The sequence below is a fragment of the Oratosquilla oratoria genome, chromosome 41 (genome assembly GCF_046742065.1).
Source record: "Oratosquilla oratoria isolate Oo_2021 chromosome 41, ASM4674206v1, whole genome shotgun sequence".
NCBI classification, from domain to species: Eukaryota; Metazoa; Arthropoda; class Malacostraca; order Stomatopoda; family Squillidae; genus Oratosquilla; species Oratosquilla oratoria.
This window is the reverse complement of record NC_134817.1, coordinates 25,012,197-25,029,696: the sequence shown is the minus strand read 5'-3', so window position 1 is coordinate 25,029,696 and position 17,500 is coordinate 25,012,197. Positions and strand designations below refer to the sequence as shown.

General features: G+C 42.9%; 1 protein-coding gene across 9 annotated transcripts in view; it reads right to left on the bottom strand.

The window, feature by feature from the left end:
- The window catches only part of LOC143021049 (uncharacterized), a 364,105-nt gene that overhangs the window by 100,300 nt on the left and 246,305 nt on the right, over positions 1-17,500 (bottom strand). For 8 of the 9 annotated variants that reach the window (XM_076178249.1, XM_076178255.1, XM_076178248.1 and 5 more), the window contains exons 5-8: positions 14,219-14,441; positions 7,660-7,765; positions 6,972-7,478; positions 2,444-2,502 (exon numbers count right to left, since the gene is read on the bottom strand). In XM_076178249.1, coding sequence (XP_076034364.1) covers positions 2,444-2,502; positions 6,972-7,478; positions 7,660-7,765; positions 14,219-14,441 — 895 coding nt within the window. The remainder of the gene's footprint in view (positions 1-2,443; positions 2,503-6,971; positions 7,479-7,659; positions 7,766-14,218; positions 14,442-17,500) is intronic. The other variant, XM_076178254.1, reaches the window with a different exon arrangement.

Genomic DNA, 17,500 nt, shown 5'->3' with positions numbered 1-17,500 from the left:
TTGTCACACCATCTCAACCTTAGGAATCATATATTACAGCTCCCAGACTGATAACGAACTCAAATGTACCCTTTTTCTTGTCAACTAAAGATAAAAAAGGACCCCAGGCGACATTGTCAAACGCCATAACTTTACAGACTCGTGGTCTGAAAGAACGAAATGTGTCAGAAAGTCTTTGGGTCGTAGAGGTTGTTGAAAACCGTGGAATAAAAAAAAAATAATAATAAAAAAAAAAAAATCCCGCTTCTGTAAGCCGAAAAGTGATATGAAGTTGTTTTGTTGCAGCGTTAGAGGCGAGGGTCATCCCTTGTTAAGAAAAGGAAAAAGATAAAAACAACAAAGAAAAAAAAAAAGAAAAAAGAGAGACAGAATCCCTTGTTTACTCACCTACTGCCTCCCCTACTCCCCCCCCCGCTTCCCTTTATGTCTCTCCAACTATCTCCTACAATCCTAAATCTCCAACACGTGACATCGCTTTATCCTTTTTCATTCAGTCTAAAACCAGACAATTCCATTCAGCAGAGGATAGACCTCTAGACAAAAGAAGGACTTGATCCACCCATCTCACCTCCTCACGATTCAACTCTCCTACCGTTATTCGGAATAACTGGACGCCAGCTTTATGAAGGGGTGAATATCAACGGAATAGTAGGATCCAATGCCACTACTCTCTTTTGGCCCTCTCTCCCTTCTCTTCTTGTACTCTCCTCTCCTCTGACACTCTTTACCATCTCTGACACTTTCCCCTATCTCTTCTGACATTCTCTCACCTCTCTGGCACTCTCTCCTCTCTCTTCTGGCCCTCCCCCCCTTCTCTCTTCCGGTCCTCTCTCCCCTCTCTCTTCTAGCACTCTCCCCTCTCTCCACCCAAGAGCCGTATTTCGTGGGTTCAGTTACAGTTTCCCCTCGTGGCGGGCCGTATTTTATGAGGGGAGCTGGGAATGTTTCCGGGGGGAGGGTGGAAGGGTGGGAGGGGGGTAACATTATCTTCCCTTTTGGAGATTATTATTTAGGGGTTTAACATTGACTAAGGGAAGTATGTAACGGAAAACCATGGAGTCTGACTTGTTTATCCGAAAACAAATATATATATATATATATATATATATATATATATATATATATATACATATATATATGTATATATACATATATATATGAAAACATATGTATATATACATACATATATATATATATATATACATATATATATAATATATATATATATATATGCATATTTATATATATATGTGTATGTATATATATAGATATAAAGATATATAAGATATATATAGTCCTTCTAGCGAGGCAACACATCACCTCTGCTGAATGAACTTAACTAAATCCAGAAAAAAATATGTAAAGTGCGTCACTGCATCAGAGTTAAAAAATTTCAGACTGCATTATGTGACATATCCTCCGCAAAAGGTTTGGTAAGATTTCGAGACCAAACGCATGACAAAGATGTATCTGCATCTGTCTGGGTAAAGCCTACGTGATTGAAGCTGGCCAGCACGCAGCGGGAAGGACGAAAATGGTGGAAAATGTTTTGGAACGTTGTGAATCTAGTAGAAAGAGAGGGAAGGATTTTGGTTACAAGGCAGCGGGAACGCACGCGTACATACACATAGATACACACACACACACACGCGTGCGCGCACACACACAAACACACACACACACACACACGCAAAGATACACAGGCAGTATCTATGTACTTTGACATACACTCCTTCAGTCATCTGATGACTTACACGTGAACACACATAAAAGACACCTGGGAAATACGAAGACAAATAGAAACGTCCACATTCTTACACATGTTATGTACAGGTATTCACAGAGGCAGAAAGATCTCAGGTTTCGATGGAGGTGGAGAAGGGCGATAAGATTAAAAATATTACAAGAGAGAGACACAGTCGACTCCACTTATAACGTTTTCAACTGGCAAGAATCATGAAATAATGTTATCACAAATTTTGTTTACATCTTTATGAAATCAGTTAATAAACAACGTTGACATATTTTTAAGAATCCTGTCATCCGCTGGACCAGTTGTCAACAAACACAATGTTGCCACATTTCAGGAATCTTGTTATCAGCTGTACCAGTTATTAATGGAATCATACAGCCGGATTCCAATTTTTGCCAACACTTCTGTGGTAACCTTATCTGCAGATGAATTGCAACGCAAAGGAGGTAAAATGTGTGTAATTTTTCCAAATAATAAACAATATTATTCAAAAGCGAAACATGGTTAACATTCAGTGAATAAAGCGCCATCTCTACTTTTGTCGCCAAACTTTGGAATCCGAGTCTACGTGTTCTTTAGATTTAAACAGAGCATCTCTCTCTCTCTCTCTCCCTCTCTCTTTTTGACAAAGAAAAATGTAGTTCTTACGAGAGCCTGATGTCTCGATACTTAAAAAGAAATAGCACTTACCTACGATGGTGGCGAAGATGAAGACTCCAATGAGATAACTGATGATGGTGAAGACATATCTGGAATAAGCCAAGGCGGTATGACGTCATACATCCACCTTCAGGAGTGTCAAAACGTTTTTTTTTTCCTTGAAGAAATTTCTTGAATAACAAATCTAAAAATACGAAATAAAACTCTTCTTTTCAGATTTGAGGATTCAATGAGTGACGTCTATATTCTCAATGCCACCTTAAGGGTGCGAGGAAGTCTACGTAAAAAAGCACCCCCTTTTGGGTGTTGGAAAATATTTCGTCTTCGAAATTTCTTGAAGAAAAAACTCAAAATTATGAATGGATGAGTGACGTTTGCTTCCTCTCTGCCTCCTCTACACGCCCCGTACCCACAAGGGAGAAGACTAAGATAATACTTGATAAGAGAGATAAGCAGTATTTCAATAAAATGATAGTTGATTAAGAACATGCAGCCTCAAGGCCTACATAGGTGAAGCGGAAATAAGGTCCTTCTCCAGGTTGAAGCTCTTCTTTGAGTAAAAATCTTCGAGAGCCAGCTCCTACTCGAGTATGAAGCTCATCCTCAATTATAAACCTCAACTATGAACCTTCTCCTCGAGCAATGCGTTCCTCTCAAAGAATACACTGCTTCTAGAGTGTGACGTCCCTCTTCGAGTAAGAATCTTAAGTGCGAGCTTCTACTCGAGTGTGAACCTTGTCGAATTAGAATATTCTCAACTTTGAACTTCATCCTCGGATGTAAACTTTTTGGAGTGAGAATATTTTCGAGTGTGAAGCTCCTCAAGTATGAGGGTCCTACTCGAGGATAAAGTTCCCCATTAACTGAAAACCTTCTCTGTAATAGTGAAACTCCTCCTCGAGAGTGAAACTCCTCCTCGAGAGTGAAGCTCCTCCTGGAGAATAGTCCTCCTTAAGTGGGACTCAAGCTTTTCGCTTGGGAAGTCAGTTCTTTCCTAAAAGTGAAACTTCTCGAGCAAAGAGGTTCTCCTCGAGTAAGAAGCTCGTCCTCGAGTAAGAACCTCCTCCTCGAACCTCCTACTCAAGTGTAAAGCTCCTTCTCGATAACAAATTTCTTCCACAAGTCAAAAATTCTTAAGACATCGAGTAAGAGCCTCGAGTAGGAGGTGCTCCTCAAAGAAAAGCACCTCGTAGAAAAAGCTTCTCAAATAAGAAAGGTTCTCCTAGAGTAAGGAGTTCCTCCTCGAGTCAAAAACTCCTACTCGAGTAAAAACGTCCTCCTCAAGAAAGAAGCTCCTCCTCGAGCTAAAAGCTCCTCCTCGAATAAGAATCTCCTCCTTGAGTAAGAATTTCCTCGAGGAAGAAAGTCCTCCTCGAGTCAAAAGTTCTTCCTCGAATAAGAACCACCTCCTTGAGTAAAAAGCTCTTCCTCGAGTAATAAGATCCTAATCGAGTATAAAGCTCTTTGAGTAAGAAGTTACTCCTCGACTAAGAGGTTCTCCTCGAGCATGAAACTTCTAATCGAGTTAAAAGCTCCTGTTCGAGCATAAAGCTCCTACTCGAGTAACGTGATCTCGAGTAAGAAGGTCCTCCTCAAGTACGAAGCTCCTCCACGATAATAGAGTGCTTCCTTGAGTATAAAGCTCCTTCTCGAATAGGAAGTTCCTCCTCGAGTATGAAGTTCCTACTCGAGCATGAAGCTCCTACTCGAGTTACGTGATCTCGAGTAAGAGGGTCCTCCTCAAGCACGAAGCTGCTCTACGAGTACAGAGCGCCTCATTGAGTATAAAGCTCCTTTTAGAATAAGATGCTCCTCTTCGAGTAGGAAGTTCCTCCTCGAGTATGAAGCTCCTACTCGAGCATGAAGCTCCTACTCGAGAAGCTGATGCTCGAGCATGAAGCTCGAGCATGAATTTCCTACTGGAGTTAAAAGCTCCTGTTCGAGTATAAACCTATTCTTTGAGTAAAGAGCTCCTTCTTGAGTAAGGAGGTCCTCCTCAAGTATAAAGCTCCTCCTAGAGTATAAAGCTCCACATCTAGCATAAAGTTCCTCCTCGAGTAAGAAGTTCTCCTCGAGGATAAGCTCCTACTCAACTCCTATTTGAGTACAAAGCTCATCCTCGAGTTAGAACCTCCTCCTTGAGTAAGAACTTCCTCGAGTAAGAAAGTCCTCTTCGAGTCAAAAGCTCCTCATCAAGTAAGAGGGTCCTCCTCGAGAATAAATCTCCTAGAATAAGAAGTTCTCCTCGAGGATGAAACTCCTCCTTGAGCTCGAAGCTCCTACTCAATTATAAAGCTCCTCCTTGAGAAAGAAGTTCCTATTAAAGTAAAAGGTTCGAATCAAAAGCTCCTCCTCGAGTAAGAACCTCTTCCTCGAGTCAAAAGCTAGCCCTCGAGTAAGAAATTCCTGTTCAAGCAAAAGGCTCAAGTCAAAAAGCTCCTCCTCGAGTCAAAAGCTCCTCCTCGAGTAAGAACCTCCTCCTTGAGTATAAAGCCCCTCCTCGAGAAAAAAAATCCCCTCGAGTGTGAAGTAGTTTCTTTTACATGTGTGAGAGGAGTTGAAGCGATACTGGCAAAAGGGAGGGAAAAAGCGTCCACGAAGTGGAGATCGGGTTGAAGGGGGAGCTGCAGCGGAAGACTAGCTCGAGAATGAGCGTGAGAAAAAGAAAGCTTGACTGAACGTTATAAACCCGTAGTGGATTGTCGGAGGTTTCGATCTCTCTTGCGAACTGGGTCGAGCGGGAGTCTGAGGTGGGTGGAAGGACGGGAGAGCTCCTGCTCCATGAAGGGGGAGTACGGTCGCACTCCTACTCCATGGGGGGGGATATGGTCGCACTCCTTCTCCTCCACCTCCCCCCCGTTCCTTCCCCTGACTCATTCTGCTTCGTCTGTTTCGTGACGTCTGGGTTCTCCAAATCATCTTTAAAGTCAATAATAGATCTGAGCTAAGATGCCCTGTAGGCTGAGTCACTGAATGTGTTGCGATTTGAATGAAACTGGGGAGTCGACTGTGACAACAGCGCAAGGATGTAGCGGAGAAACGTTTTTATGTATTGTCTAGGTCCGTCGTTTTTTGTTCTATATATATTTGCATTTTTTTGTGCGCAGTTCGAATTATTGATTTTTTGGTCTGTTATCTTCGGTAAATGAATAGATGAATAAGTAATTTTTTTTGTCTTTGATATTGAGACTTGTAGCGAAGGTACTTTGTTTTGGTAATTGGATGACTCTGACGAACTCTGCGTCTCGAGTCTTCTGAAGACTTTCAGCGCTCAACATAAGGAACATGACATGCCATGATGACATACATAGAATCCGCATCGTACAACAGTCAGTAATACTTTAAATGCCCAAACACACTGAATGTGTAGCATTCCACGTTCTCAAAAATACCGCGGAAATGTCCCGTGGCACGAAACGCGAAAAAAAGGGGAGAAAAATGAACTGCGCCACTACTTCAGGGAGAACACTCTGAAGACAACGAACTCCAGAATCAAGGGGGAAGCCCAGCCGGTGCCTGAGGGTGGCAGTGTCTGCCTGGAAGGCACTGGGGTCGGGTGAAGGTCACATGTCACAAAGAGAGATCGAGAGGCGAAAAGGAGTTTGGCAAGTTTCAGAAAAAAAAAAGAATAAAAAAGATGTCGAGTGAAGTCCGCACTGCACGTGTGGTGGCGGGGCATGAGGCCATATCAGGGCAAAGGTCAGGTCACCTGCACGCATGCACGCACGCACGCACACACGCCGGCTAGCCGCAGGTATAGGTGAGCCGCGGGTGTACCGCAGGTGTGCCGCGAGTGTGCCGCGGCAGGAAGACGGATCGCCATCAGGAAAGAAGTTCCGCATGTGCTTTCTTGCCGCAAGCCTGGCCTGCCGCACTCAAAAGTCGGGTCGTTGCAGTCCTGGCTTCTGCATGTTTCAAGTTCCGCAAGCAACATTCCACTACGAACGAAAAAAAAAAGGTGAACGGAATGAAAACGCGAGAATCAGTTCTTCCATATTTAGAGTGCAAAGCTTTGTCTTTGTAAATTAACTCTTTGGTTTAATTAAGTGTGAAAAGGAATTATTTATCATGCATCTTTTTTTTTGTTTAAACGAGGACCATTACTGGGATCCCCTTTCTTTCTCCCTTCTTTTTTTTTTTTTCTTTTTAGGAAAAAAATAAGTATTTAAAAAGTCTGTTTATAGAAGAAGTTAGGTTAATCTTAGTTAGTAAGCCACTACGGGTTTACAGTAGTTGGTCGTGCTGCTCTTCTCGCCTCAGTCGCAAAAACAAGTCTCCCGCTCAGAGTCCTCACTTAACTCGACAGGAGGTGCTAGGGCAGATCACACAACACTACAAAGGGGTATCTCCTCTAATTCTCAGGATTTAATGTTAATGAGAGTCTAATGTGATTTGTATCAGGTCTCGTAGGCTACTCGTCTAGTGAGCAGAGGGCGAGACGCGATTTATATGCTATGTTTAAGAGATGATATTGATTATTAAGGTGGGATTACTCTCTCTCTCTCTCTCTCCAGCAGTAGAGGGGACTAAACCAAGCAGCACCACAGCAAATACCAACCCAGCATTCGTCTTGATCTTTATCAACCGGGACCTGAGTCCTCGGCGAGGAAGAGCTACGGGGCCCTCGGCCCTCGCGAGGTCAGTCGTCTCGCCTGTGGCCTCGGACAACCCGTGGCTCTCCTCCTCCGCCTCCGCCTTCTCCGGGGTCGTGCTCCCCGTCGCATCCCCGTGGGCGACCCCTTCGGAGTCTTCCTCCTCCTCCAAGGTCGCCAGGGCGCGGGAGGAGCTCTTGGCGTTCGGCAGGACATGGGTTATCTGGAGGTGGGGGGTCGCGGGACGCGAGGGCGTCGTACCGCCGGTCGCTTCGCCGGCTGTGGCTCCTGTTGCTGCTACTTCTGCTGCAGGCCGAGGGTGCTGCGACTGTACGGCAGGAACAAGGCTTGTGGGCTGCGGCATTCGGTAAGGCCCTATTGTGCCAAAGGCGACACCGCCGCCGCCCCAGTGGAGCTGACCGAGCTGTGACATGTTCCTGTCGGTTCGGTTGCTAGGGAAGCTGGTGCGGTTTCTGAGGTATTATAACAAGGCCCAAGTCACCGTCAGCACACGTACAGGCGGACGTTCCACTCATGCACAGCAGTACGATCCAATTGCATTGTCTATAACGTCAACATGTCTCACACATGGATCAAACTAGAAGCAAGCTTGAAGAGTAGTGACTGAGGAGGTTCGTGGTCACGGGTACTTACTCTTTGTTGGTTTCCGGCGTCGGAAGGTCGCCGATGGTAGTCAGCGTGAGGGTGGACCAGTACACGGAGCCCAGGTACTTGCGGGAGAGCGTTGCGAAGTCCGGGCCTTCAGGAGGGGAAGAAAGAAGAGAGAGGGTGGCTATAGGTTAGGAGGTTACTTACCAGTATGGACTATTCTGAAAGCAAATGACAGTAAGGTACTCACGTTTGTCGTGTTTGGTCAATGTCAGGTTGGGTCTCACCCTATTCTAGTCAGAGGTTGATCTGAATAAGAATGGAGGAGACTACAAAAGACCATAAGGCCTACACTAGGTAGTTCCATGTCCCTTACAACCTTTCATCCCTATCCATGAAGTTATCTAATCTTCTCTTAAGAAAATGTTTCAGCGCTCACTATATGGTTACTAAGTCTCGTTGACCATTCGAGAACCACTTTGTTGGTAAACCAGTTCTTGCCTATTTCCTTCTCAATACGGATTTTACCTCGCAGGTCAAAGTGATCAATGAAGCTATGAATCTTCCTCCAGTCTCTAAATTGGCGTTTGGTTCTAGATGAAAGGTTTCTGTCCACATCTTTTCGGACAGTCTTCGGTTCGCTTGTCATGAAAACGTTAAAAAAAAACTGAACGAAACACATCGATGCAATTAACATACGAAACGTTTCTTAAATGAAAGATCACTCAAGCTATCATCGTGTGTATATATTTCGTTGTTTAGTTCATCTGGAAGTTTGCGGCGCCAAAACAACAAATCAATCAATCAATTATCTTGGGAGTGATGTTGTGCGAACCTTCTGTACACGACTTTGAAATCTTGCACGAAGAAGGAACAAACATCCCTGAGTAACCCAAGATATGAATTATATCAATATCGCATTGGGCCACGCGGTAGGCCAGTGGATACCGTATCGAACTCATGAGCGAGTTCGGTGGCGAGTTCGATTCCCGGGATGCATTGTGTGCTACTTGCATTGATTCCCGAAAGCCCTGGCCAGGAGGGGAGGCGACCCAAACGTCGGTCTTAAAAAGCCAGTGGCTTGCCGCAATAGACACGGCTTGCCTTACCAGGGGTTTTTCACTTCCCACTTATTGGGTGTGGGGTGGTGAGCACTCTTACTGAAGTTTGTGTCTGAAATTGTTATGGACTGATAAACAAAATGGTAATCACATAAGCTGAAAATCCATGTCTGACCGGCTAAAAGTAGCTGTCATTTTTTTCAAGATTATACATGTTTTTTCAAGTTGTTTTGTAAGAAAATAAACAAATAGATAAATGAATAAATAAAGTGATTAATGAACTGAAATATCGTTTACATAAATAATTAAATGTTACAAAAATCAAATAAAAATACAATAAAATAAAATAAAATAAAAATAAAGTAAAAATCGAACATAAACAAACAACACAAGAATTTAATTCCGTGGTTACATCGCACCATTTCGAAAGTGGGAAAATAAGATAAGAAAGAAAGAAAGGGAAATAAGAAAGAATGAAAAAATGAAAGAAGAAATAAGAAGAAAAGAAAAAAAATGAAAGGAAGAAATAATGAAAGAATGAAAAGAAGAAAAATAAGAAAGAAGAAAAAGGGAAAAAAGAAAAAAGAAAGAACAGAAGAAAAAGAAGAAGAATGAAATAAAGAAAAAAGAAAAAAATGAAAAAGAAAAAAGAAAGAAAAAGAACAAGAAGAAAGAATGAAACAAGAAGAAAAAAAATAAAGGAAAAATAAGAAAAAAACGAAAGAAAAAAGGAAACAGAAGAAAAAAACAACGAAAGAAAAGAAGAAGAAGAAGAAGAAGAAGAAGAAGAAGAGGAGAAGAACAAGGAAAAGGCGTTGCAAAGACAAGAGCGTCTTTGCAGATCGCGGCGGCGACTTCCTTGCGTCAGGAATGAACGGTTCTTCCAGAAGGTCTGGACGGTAATTAATCACTTCAAGACGCAAACAATGAGGCCATGGAGGACCTTCCCCTCCCCCCCCGCCCTCTAACCTCCCCCTCTCTTCCACCCACCCATACCACCTCCCCTCTATACCCCATTGAAAGTTAACGAGGAAAGATTTCCCACAAAGACATTTTTCCCTTCCTCACGTGTCGCATAAGCGAAGACCCATAGCTCAAGTGTCTTCAGAAAAAAAAAAAAAAAAAAAAAAAAAAAAAAAAAAAAAAAAAAAAAAAAAAAAAAAAAAAAAAAAAAAAAAAAAAAAAAAAAAAGGAGTGGACCCGGTTCCTGAAGGATTGAGAAATTTCGGCGATGAATTCGCTTCCAATTACCTCCAATCAGAAAATCAAATTCCATTAACTTAAGTCTTGGAAACTGATTTGGTCCAAGTTTGGCAGGAACTGTGGTTTGAATTTGGGAGGATTCTATGTGGCGTAGATGAAGTAAGAGAGCGTCCTCGTGGTGCAGTGGTACACTTTTCGACCGCTAAATCAGTGATTCGAATACGAATCCCACCCAGTGTTGAAAAAAAAAATCAGCATTGCTGTAGTGTGAGCCGGCACTTCAACTCTGGTGGGCAAGGATTTTGAGCGTAAGTCCATAGCATTAATTCATAGATGGGGCCATGTACGAGCTCTCATCCGGGAGGGTAATAGCTGTCGATCACAAGTCCACCACGTGATCCAATAACTGGTTTTCGCTGAACGATTCTATTCAGCTGAGAGCCGATTGATCGGGATTTATTTATTTATTTATTTATTTATTTTTTTTTGTAACACGCTGATTCACGGCGACAGTATGGTTGATCTCGGAGACCCTTCCTATAAGTCGGAAAATCCTTATTGGCAGACACTGACGACGAACGTCGAGGAAGTTTCTTGAAGAAAAGAAAATTTCTTAAAGAACTGGAGAGCCTCTTCGACAGAAGTCTTGACATCGATGCCGACTGAGGCTCCTGTTATGGTTTTCGCCTCATAGAGTCTTCGTTCGAGACAGCGAAACAAACGAAAGGGGAATGGTGAGAGGATCTGCTCTTAACGAGGTCGTTAAGTGATCTCAAAAGCCTTTGATGAAGACTTAATTGGCCAAGGAGGATGGCGTAAAAAAAAAAAAAAAAAAAAAAAAAAAAAAAAAAAAAAAAAAAAAAAAAAAAAAAAAAAAAAAAAAAAAAAAAAAAAAAAAAAAAAAAAAATCCAAGTGATCCCCACAAGAAAGTCACAAAAGAAAATTAATAGATAATTTGCTGATACATCTAGAAATAGTGTATCTGGTGACTTATGGACTTGTCCTGTGGCCATTGTTGGTTACCCGGGGGCCGTGGGTCTACAGTGAGACCTGGAACAACGTATCTATGTATGTATGTATGTACGTATGTATGTACGTATGTATCTATGTATGCATATTGCTCCCATCTTTCTGCTAGAACTATGCTTGTCACAGCTCACACTAGACACTTGATAAAAATAAATAAATAAAATAAATAAAATAAATGGATAAAAAAATAGTCATTGCTCATTGGAGCATGTCCCATAAGGTCCATAATGCAATGTTCCATTTCATTTCAATCTGCACCGATTTCATTGTGTAATCTGAAATAAACATCTCCAAAAGATACATTCATAGAAAGGTCCGATTTCGGTCTGTTTAAGACACTTATTCAATAGAGAAAATTATTTCTTTTTAAAAATACAAACACACACCACACGAGAAACGTAGACAGGAATAATGACAATCCACATTTACACATACTCATGCATAAGTTTATACACATTTCACTTATACAAATCCACATCATGTTTATGAGCAAGTTTATCCAATAGGATAAAGGCAAAGAACTCAGTAAAACTATGGATGTGGGTGGTCTTGTTACTTTAACAGAAAGGCACCCAGGGCCCGATCATGGATTTCTAAAGAATATATCTAGAATATCAAAGCATGAAGAAATGAGTAGAGTAAGATCAGGACGTAATACATTATAGTCAACAATACAATACTTCTTCTTAGGGAGAAGACTGTTGCCAGACAGCCAATGAATTTATAGATAGGAATCTTTGCTCAGTATACACACACACACACACACACACATACTAGTACATACACACACACATACATACACATACACACACACACACACACACACAAACGCTTGGTCATTATTGAAACTGTACACCAACCAAATTCCCCACCCATGAACAAATAACGTTCGACCTTATCATCACGGATATGGCCCCGACCTCTTCCCCCTTTCGATCTAATTCTAAGTAAATACATCTCCCTAAAATATGCTAGATATAATGAGATCTAGTAAGCAGGTACTTGATTTCCATAACTTAGATCCAGTATATCGAATTTATTCGATTTTACAAGGCGAGGTAGTCATACATATGAACGAATGAAAATCATATAATGTTGAACGAAAATAACAGAAAATGAGCTTCCCTCGAAGGTTACTATATAGAAATCTTGATGAGTTTTTAACTTAATGCTGCAGTTACGTTTGATTGGATATTGAGCTCTAAAACACCCTATCATAAGATCTTAATCCTTGTTTTTCTTCTGTGGCTCAGATTACTTTAGTCACCCCTTTACATACTCCAACCTCTTTATTCTCTCATTTCTTCTATTTAGGCAAAATATATAAACAAATAAATAAATAACATAAATAAATAAGAATAAGACAAAACAAACTAATAAAATAAAACAAAATAAAATAGATAATGATAAAATGATAAAGAAGACAATCACATGATTATACCCACACAAAATCACATCCAGGTTTATCAACACGAAAACAACATAAACAACGCAAAGACAACGTATAGCGTGTTTATATAGAACTGACAAGAAAACACATAGGACGGGAACACAGGTACCCGATGGTACTCTTACAAAACTTACCTTTTGCCCGAGCGTAAAACCCTTCTAGGATATCACAAACTAATTCTCTAAACGACACAATTTCAAGTCATCTTTATACCATCATCAACCAAATCTTCAAATTCTAGTTTAGGGTCCAAAATCAGTGTCACACAAGATATTGTCTAGTCAAATCTAGTAGAACAATGGCTCTCAACCAGTGGGACAGGGAAGTTTGCAAGTTGAGGGACAAGCCGGAAACTAATAAGGTTTAGGTCCTATTCACACTAGCGGTTTGAACCGCGCGGAAACCGGCGCGGTACCGCATATTCAAGGAAAAACTGCGAGGGTTGTGTGTGAACGCTTCCATAGACTTACACTCTAAGTGAACCGCAGCGGTAAAAACGGCGCTCGTGTGAACAGGGCCTTAGTGGATGTTTAGTGATGTGATTTAGTGTTGGACTGCTCTTCCTCAGGACGCTGAGAAACAAGAAGAGTTTGGGGCATGTGACAAAAGGTTCTGTTATAGTGGAACATAGATATTATGCTTTGGGAGGATGTGAAGATGTGGGGAGCCAGCTCACACACCCCCTAGTCTGGAATCCCTCCCCAGGTGTACCGTTTTCTTTTGTTTTCTTTGAATATTATCCCGTTTTCTTATAATCTCCTTCCGTTTTCTTTCAACGTTCTTACGTCGTCTTTGAATATTCCTCTGCTTTCTTTAAACGTTCTCCCCTTTTCTTTTAATGTTCTTCCGTTTTCATTAAGCGTTCTCCATTTTCTTTGAATATTCTTCCGTTTTCTTTAAGCGTTTTCCTATTTTTTAATAATTCCCGTTTTCTCATGTTCTTCCACTTTCTTTTAAAAAATTTCCCTTGTTTAACGTTTTCCTAATCTTAAACGTTTTCTCGTTTTCTTTTAAATGATTTTTAAACGTCATCCCGTTTTCTTTTATACGTCTCATTTTCTTTTAATTTTTCTCCGTTTTCTTTTAAACGTCCTTCCTTTTTCTAAACCTGTCTACCGTTTTCTTTAAATGTTCTTCCTTTTTCTTTTACGTTTTTTCGTTTTCTTTTGAACGTTCTCCTGTTTTTTTTTATGCCTTCTACCATTTCTATTAAAATTCTCCCGTTTTTCTTTTAAACATTCTCCCGTTTTCTTCAAGTGTTCTTCAAATTTATACTTTCGTCTTGTCAACGTCGATGATAATGATGCGAATCATGACGTCATCCCTTTATACAAAACTGAAATGATGAGTTTAGAGTGACCTGCCTGAAATTCAGGTTTCTTGTTAATCCACAGAAACCGAATTCTAGTTTTTAGTAAAACACAAAGACACTTTGTATTCTGAACTGGATTCATGCACAATGTATAAACACAGTTTGAATTATAGTTTCAGTTTGCAAACAACCACATTCTCAACTTACATGGAGTCAGCAGCGACTACCACAACTCAAATTATTACCACTGTTATTAATTAGTACTACTACTACTACTACTACTACTACTATTAATATTATTACTACTTGGTCGACTGTTACTACTACCTTGACAGCCTTTCCAACATCAATATGCCAACGGACTGATCACTATACAACAGCATTAGCAGTGTATATGCGACAACACCGGAGACAACACCCAACACAACAACATCAAAAGCGTCACTACAGACACGCAGGTTTAGTCCCTCGCTGAGCACGAAGGCTCAGTCAAAAGGGGGTGGGGGGAGGGGGAGGGGGACCTCTTGGGGGGATCTTCTTCTACCCACCATGGTCGTAAGGGTACGTCCATTCGCCACGGAAATGCTCCGCCTCGGAGAGCATGTAGTAGAAGCAGCCGAACCAGTGAGCAAGAAGGAGGAGGATGTGGACGAGGTTGAGCACTCTCCAGAAGTTGGGCCACAGAGTTCGAGACTCGACCATGTAGTAGTAGTTGTACACACGGTATATCTTCACGAAGCGGGGGAACCGCAGCATAGGGTGAGCACCAACCTGAAGAAGGCGAGGGCGAAGTGAACAGAAAAAGGGGAATCTGGTTAGCGGTTGATACGAATAAAGAGAGAACCTCATTATAATGGTCACCAATGACACAGGGTACAAGTACCCGCCTGTAGAAGGTCACGGCGAAGTGAGAGAGCCTTCGCTTAAAAGTAAACACTTACACATATGGTGAAGGTGAAGGCAAAAAAAAAAAAAAAAAAAGAAAAAAAAATAGCACATGATTCAACTGCAACATAGAGTGGGTACCCACGTGTAGGTGGCGAGGGTGAATACACGGAATAAAGCAGGGGTGGGCAACCTTTTTAAGCGTAAGTGCCAAAATCAGCCAAATCTTTGATACAACGTCTTCTCGCGTGCCAACGTGGGAGTGTTACACCACTCAAAAAAAAAAAAAAAAATGATAGACCCACATACGAGTATGGGCCCCCTCCCTCCCTCCCTCCCTTCACCTCTTATAAGGGCCAAAATCCACCGCCTGGCGCAGCATACGGTCACCAGTGGTCACACAACAGAAGTTGGAGACTTATTAGTTATCTTTTTTAAGGTGAGCTCTGGGTTTCGCGTGGGGGAGAAAAAGTCGTTAGAGTGCCAGGTTTTGCACGCGTGCCAAGGGTTGCCCACCCATGGAATAGAGGCACAGGTAGTGGGAGAGACACGTATCATGGAAAGACTGGATAGGGGAATGGGTAAGCCTATGAAGAAGTACAACATTTTGGGAAAGGATAAAGAAGGGATTTCTTTTCTATTTTTAATGTAAACATTGGCATGGGCAGACTGCCCGGGTCAAGGGCAGGGAAGGCATGGAATTAAGATTCTGGAAGCGTGTGCTCGTCGCATCCTGAGAGGTGCCTAAAGAGAAGAGTTTTGCAAGATCAATTATACGAATAGGTGAAGGTGGGAGGGAAGGGGAGAGGGACAATTTCTGTGGTGCCCTACGTGAATGGAGAATATGTAAGGAAGAATTGGAGAAGAAAGAAGAGGGAATAGGAGGAGGAGGAGGGTGAAGAGGGGATAGGAAGAGGAGTGAAGAGAAGGCTGAAGAAGGAAGGTGAGGAGAGGAGGGAGTGAGAAGGGGGAAAGAAGGGGGAAGTAAAAGAGAGAAGAAAGGGTGAAGAGAGGGAGAGAAGGAGAAGGAGTGTGGGAAGGGGAGAGAGAGGGAGATGGGAAGGGAGAAAGGACGGGGCAAAGAAAGAAGGAAAGGGAAGAGAGAAATAAGAGTCGACTAGGGCGGAATGGAGGGCTAAAGAGGGAGGAGGAAGGCAAGGGAAAAGGAGGAGGAGGAGGAGAAGGAAGAGATGGAGGTGAAAGAGATGGAGGTGAAAGAGAAGGAGAATTATAATAAGGAGAATTATAATAAGGAGGAAGGGGAAAGGGAGGGGGAGGGGGAGGAGGAGATGGAGGTGAAAGAGAAGGAGAATTATAATAAGGAGGAGGAGGAAAGGGAGTGAAGGAGGAGGGGAGAAGAAGAAGAAGGAGGAGAAGGAGGAGGAATAAGAGGAGGAGGAGGAGATGGAGTTGAAAGAAAAGGAGATTCATAATAAAGAGGAGGGGGAAAAGGAGAGGAAGGAAGAGGGAGCAGGAAGAGGAGGAGGAAATGGAGGTGAAAGAGAAAGAGAAGGAGGAGGGGAGAAGGAGGAGGAGGAGGAGGAAGAGGAGATGGAGGAGGAAGAGGAGATGAAGGTGAAAGGGAAGGAGAATTATAATAAGGAGAAGAGGGAAAGGGAGGAGAAAGAGGAGAGAAGGAGGAGGAGGAGGAGGAGGAGGAGGAGGAGGAGGAGGAGGAGGAAGAGGAGATGGAGGTGAAAGAGAAGGAGAATTATAATATGGAGGAGGGGGAAAGGAAGGGGAAGGAGGGGAAAGAGGAGGAGGAGATGATGGAGATGAAAGAGGAGAATTATGTAAAGGAGGAGGGGAGAAAGAGGAGAGGAGGAAGAGAAGGAGGAAGAGGAGGAGAATTAGGAAAATAGGAGAAGAGAGGGGGGAGGACGAGAAGGTGGAGATGAGAGAGGAGAACTAGGAAAAAGAGGTGGAGGAGGAGGAGGGGAAAGAGGAGGAGGAAGAGGGCAAGGTAGAAGGAGAGGGGACAGGTGGTGGGGAAGGAAGTAGGTAAGAAAGGAGTGAGGGAGGGGAGGAGTGAGAGAGGGAGGGGAAGTTATGTGAAATATTATGGAGTTAAAGCAACGAGAGGTGGAGAGGGAAAGTGAGAGGGAGGGGAAGTTATGTGAAATATTATGGAGTTAAAGCAACGAGAGGTGGAGAGGGAAAGTGAGAGGGAGGAGGGAGGAAGGGGTAGGTATGAAAGACGGTAGGAGGGAGGGAGGAAGGGAGGCAGAGGTAATGGAGGAAGGGGATGAATGAGAGAGGAAGAAAGGAGGGAAGAGAGAGTGAGAGAGGATAGGGAGGGAGAAGGAAGGGGAGGGAGGAGAGAGGATGGAGGGAGAGAGGAGGGAGAGAGGAGGGAGGAAGGGAGGGGAAAAGGGAGTAGGGATGGAGGTTTGAGGTAAGAATGGAGGATGGATGGGAGAGGAAGAAAGGAGGGAAGAGAGAGTGAGAGAGAGAGAGTGAGAGAGAGAGAGAGAGAGAGAGAGAGAGAGAGAGAGAGAGAGAGAGAGAGAGAGAGAGAGAGAGAGAGATAGAGAGAGAGAGAGGGTGAATGGGTGAGGGGAAGAAGGAGGGGAGGGGAGGGGAGGGGAGGGGGGCGGGGGAGGGAGGAGAGGGAGGGTGTACCAAATGAGGTAACTTTAGGTCTGTTGATGGATGCCGACATCGCTTGGAGGGGAGGAAGAGGAAGGAGGAGGACAGGGGAGGGAGTAGGAGGACAGGGGAGGGTGGAGGAGGGATGGGTGGTTGGGTGACCATGAAATAAACAAGGAAGGAAAGAATGGGAAGATGGGAGGGGAACAAGGTGGGGGAGTGAGTGGGAGAATGAGACGTCGGTGATGAAGATCAGGAAGAGGAGTGAGGGAGAAAAGGAGAAGACTTCGATAAAATCGTTCTTGAGCCCAAGAACAGACAAAAGTCTCGACTTCGACTACAGGTGTCTTTTTTCG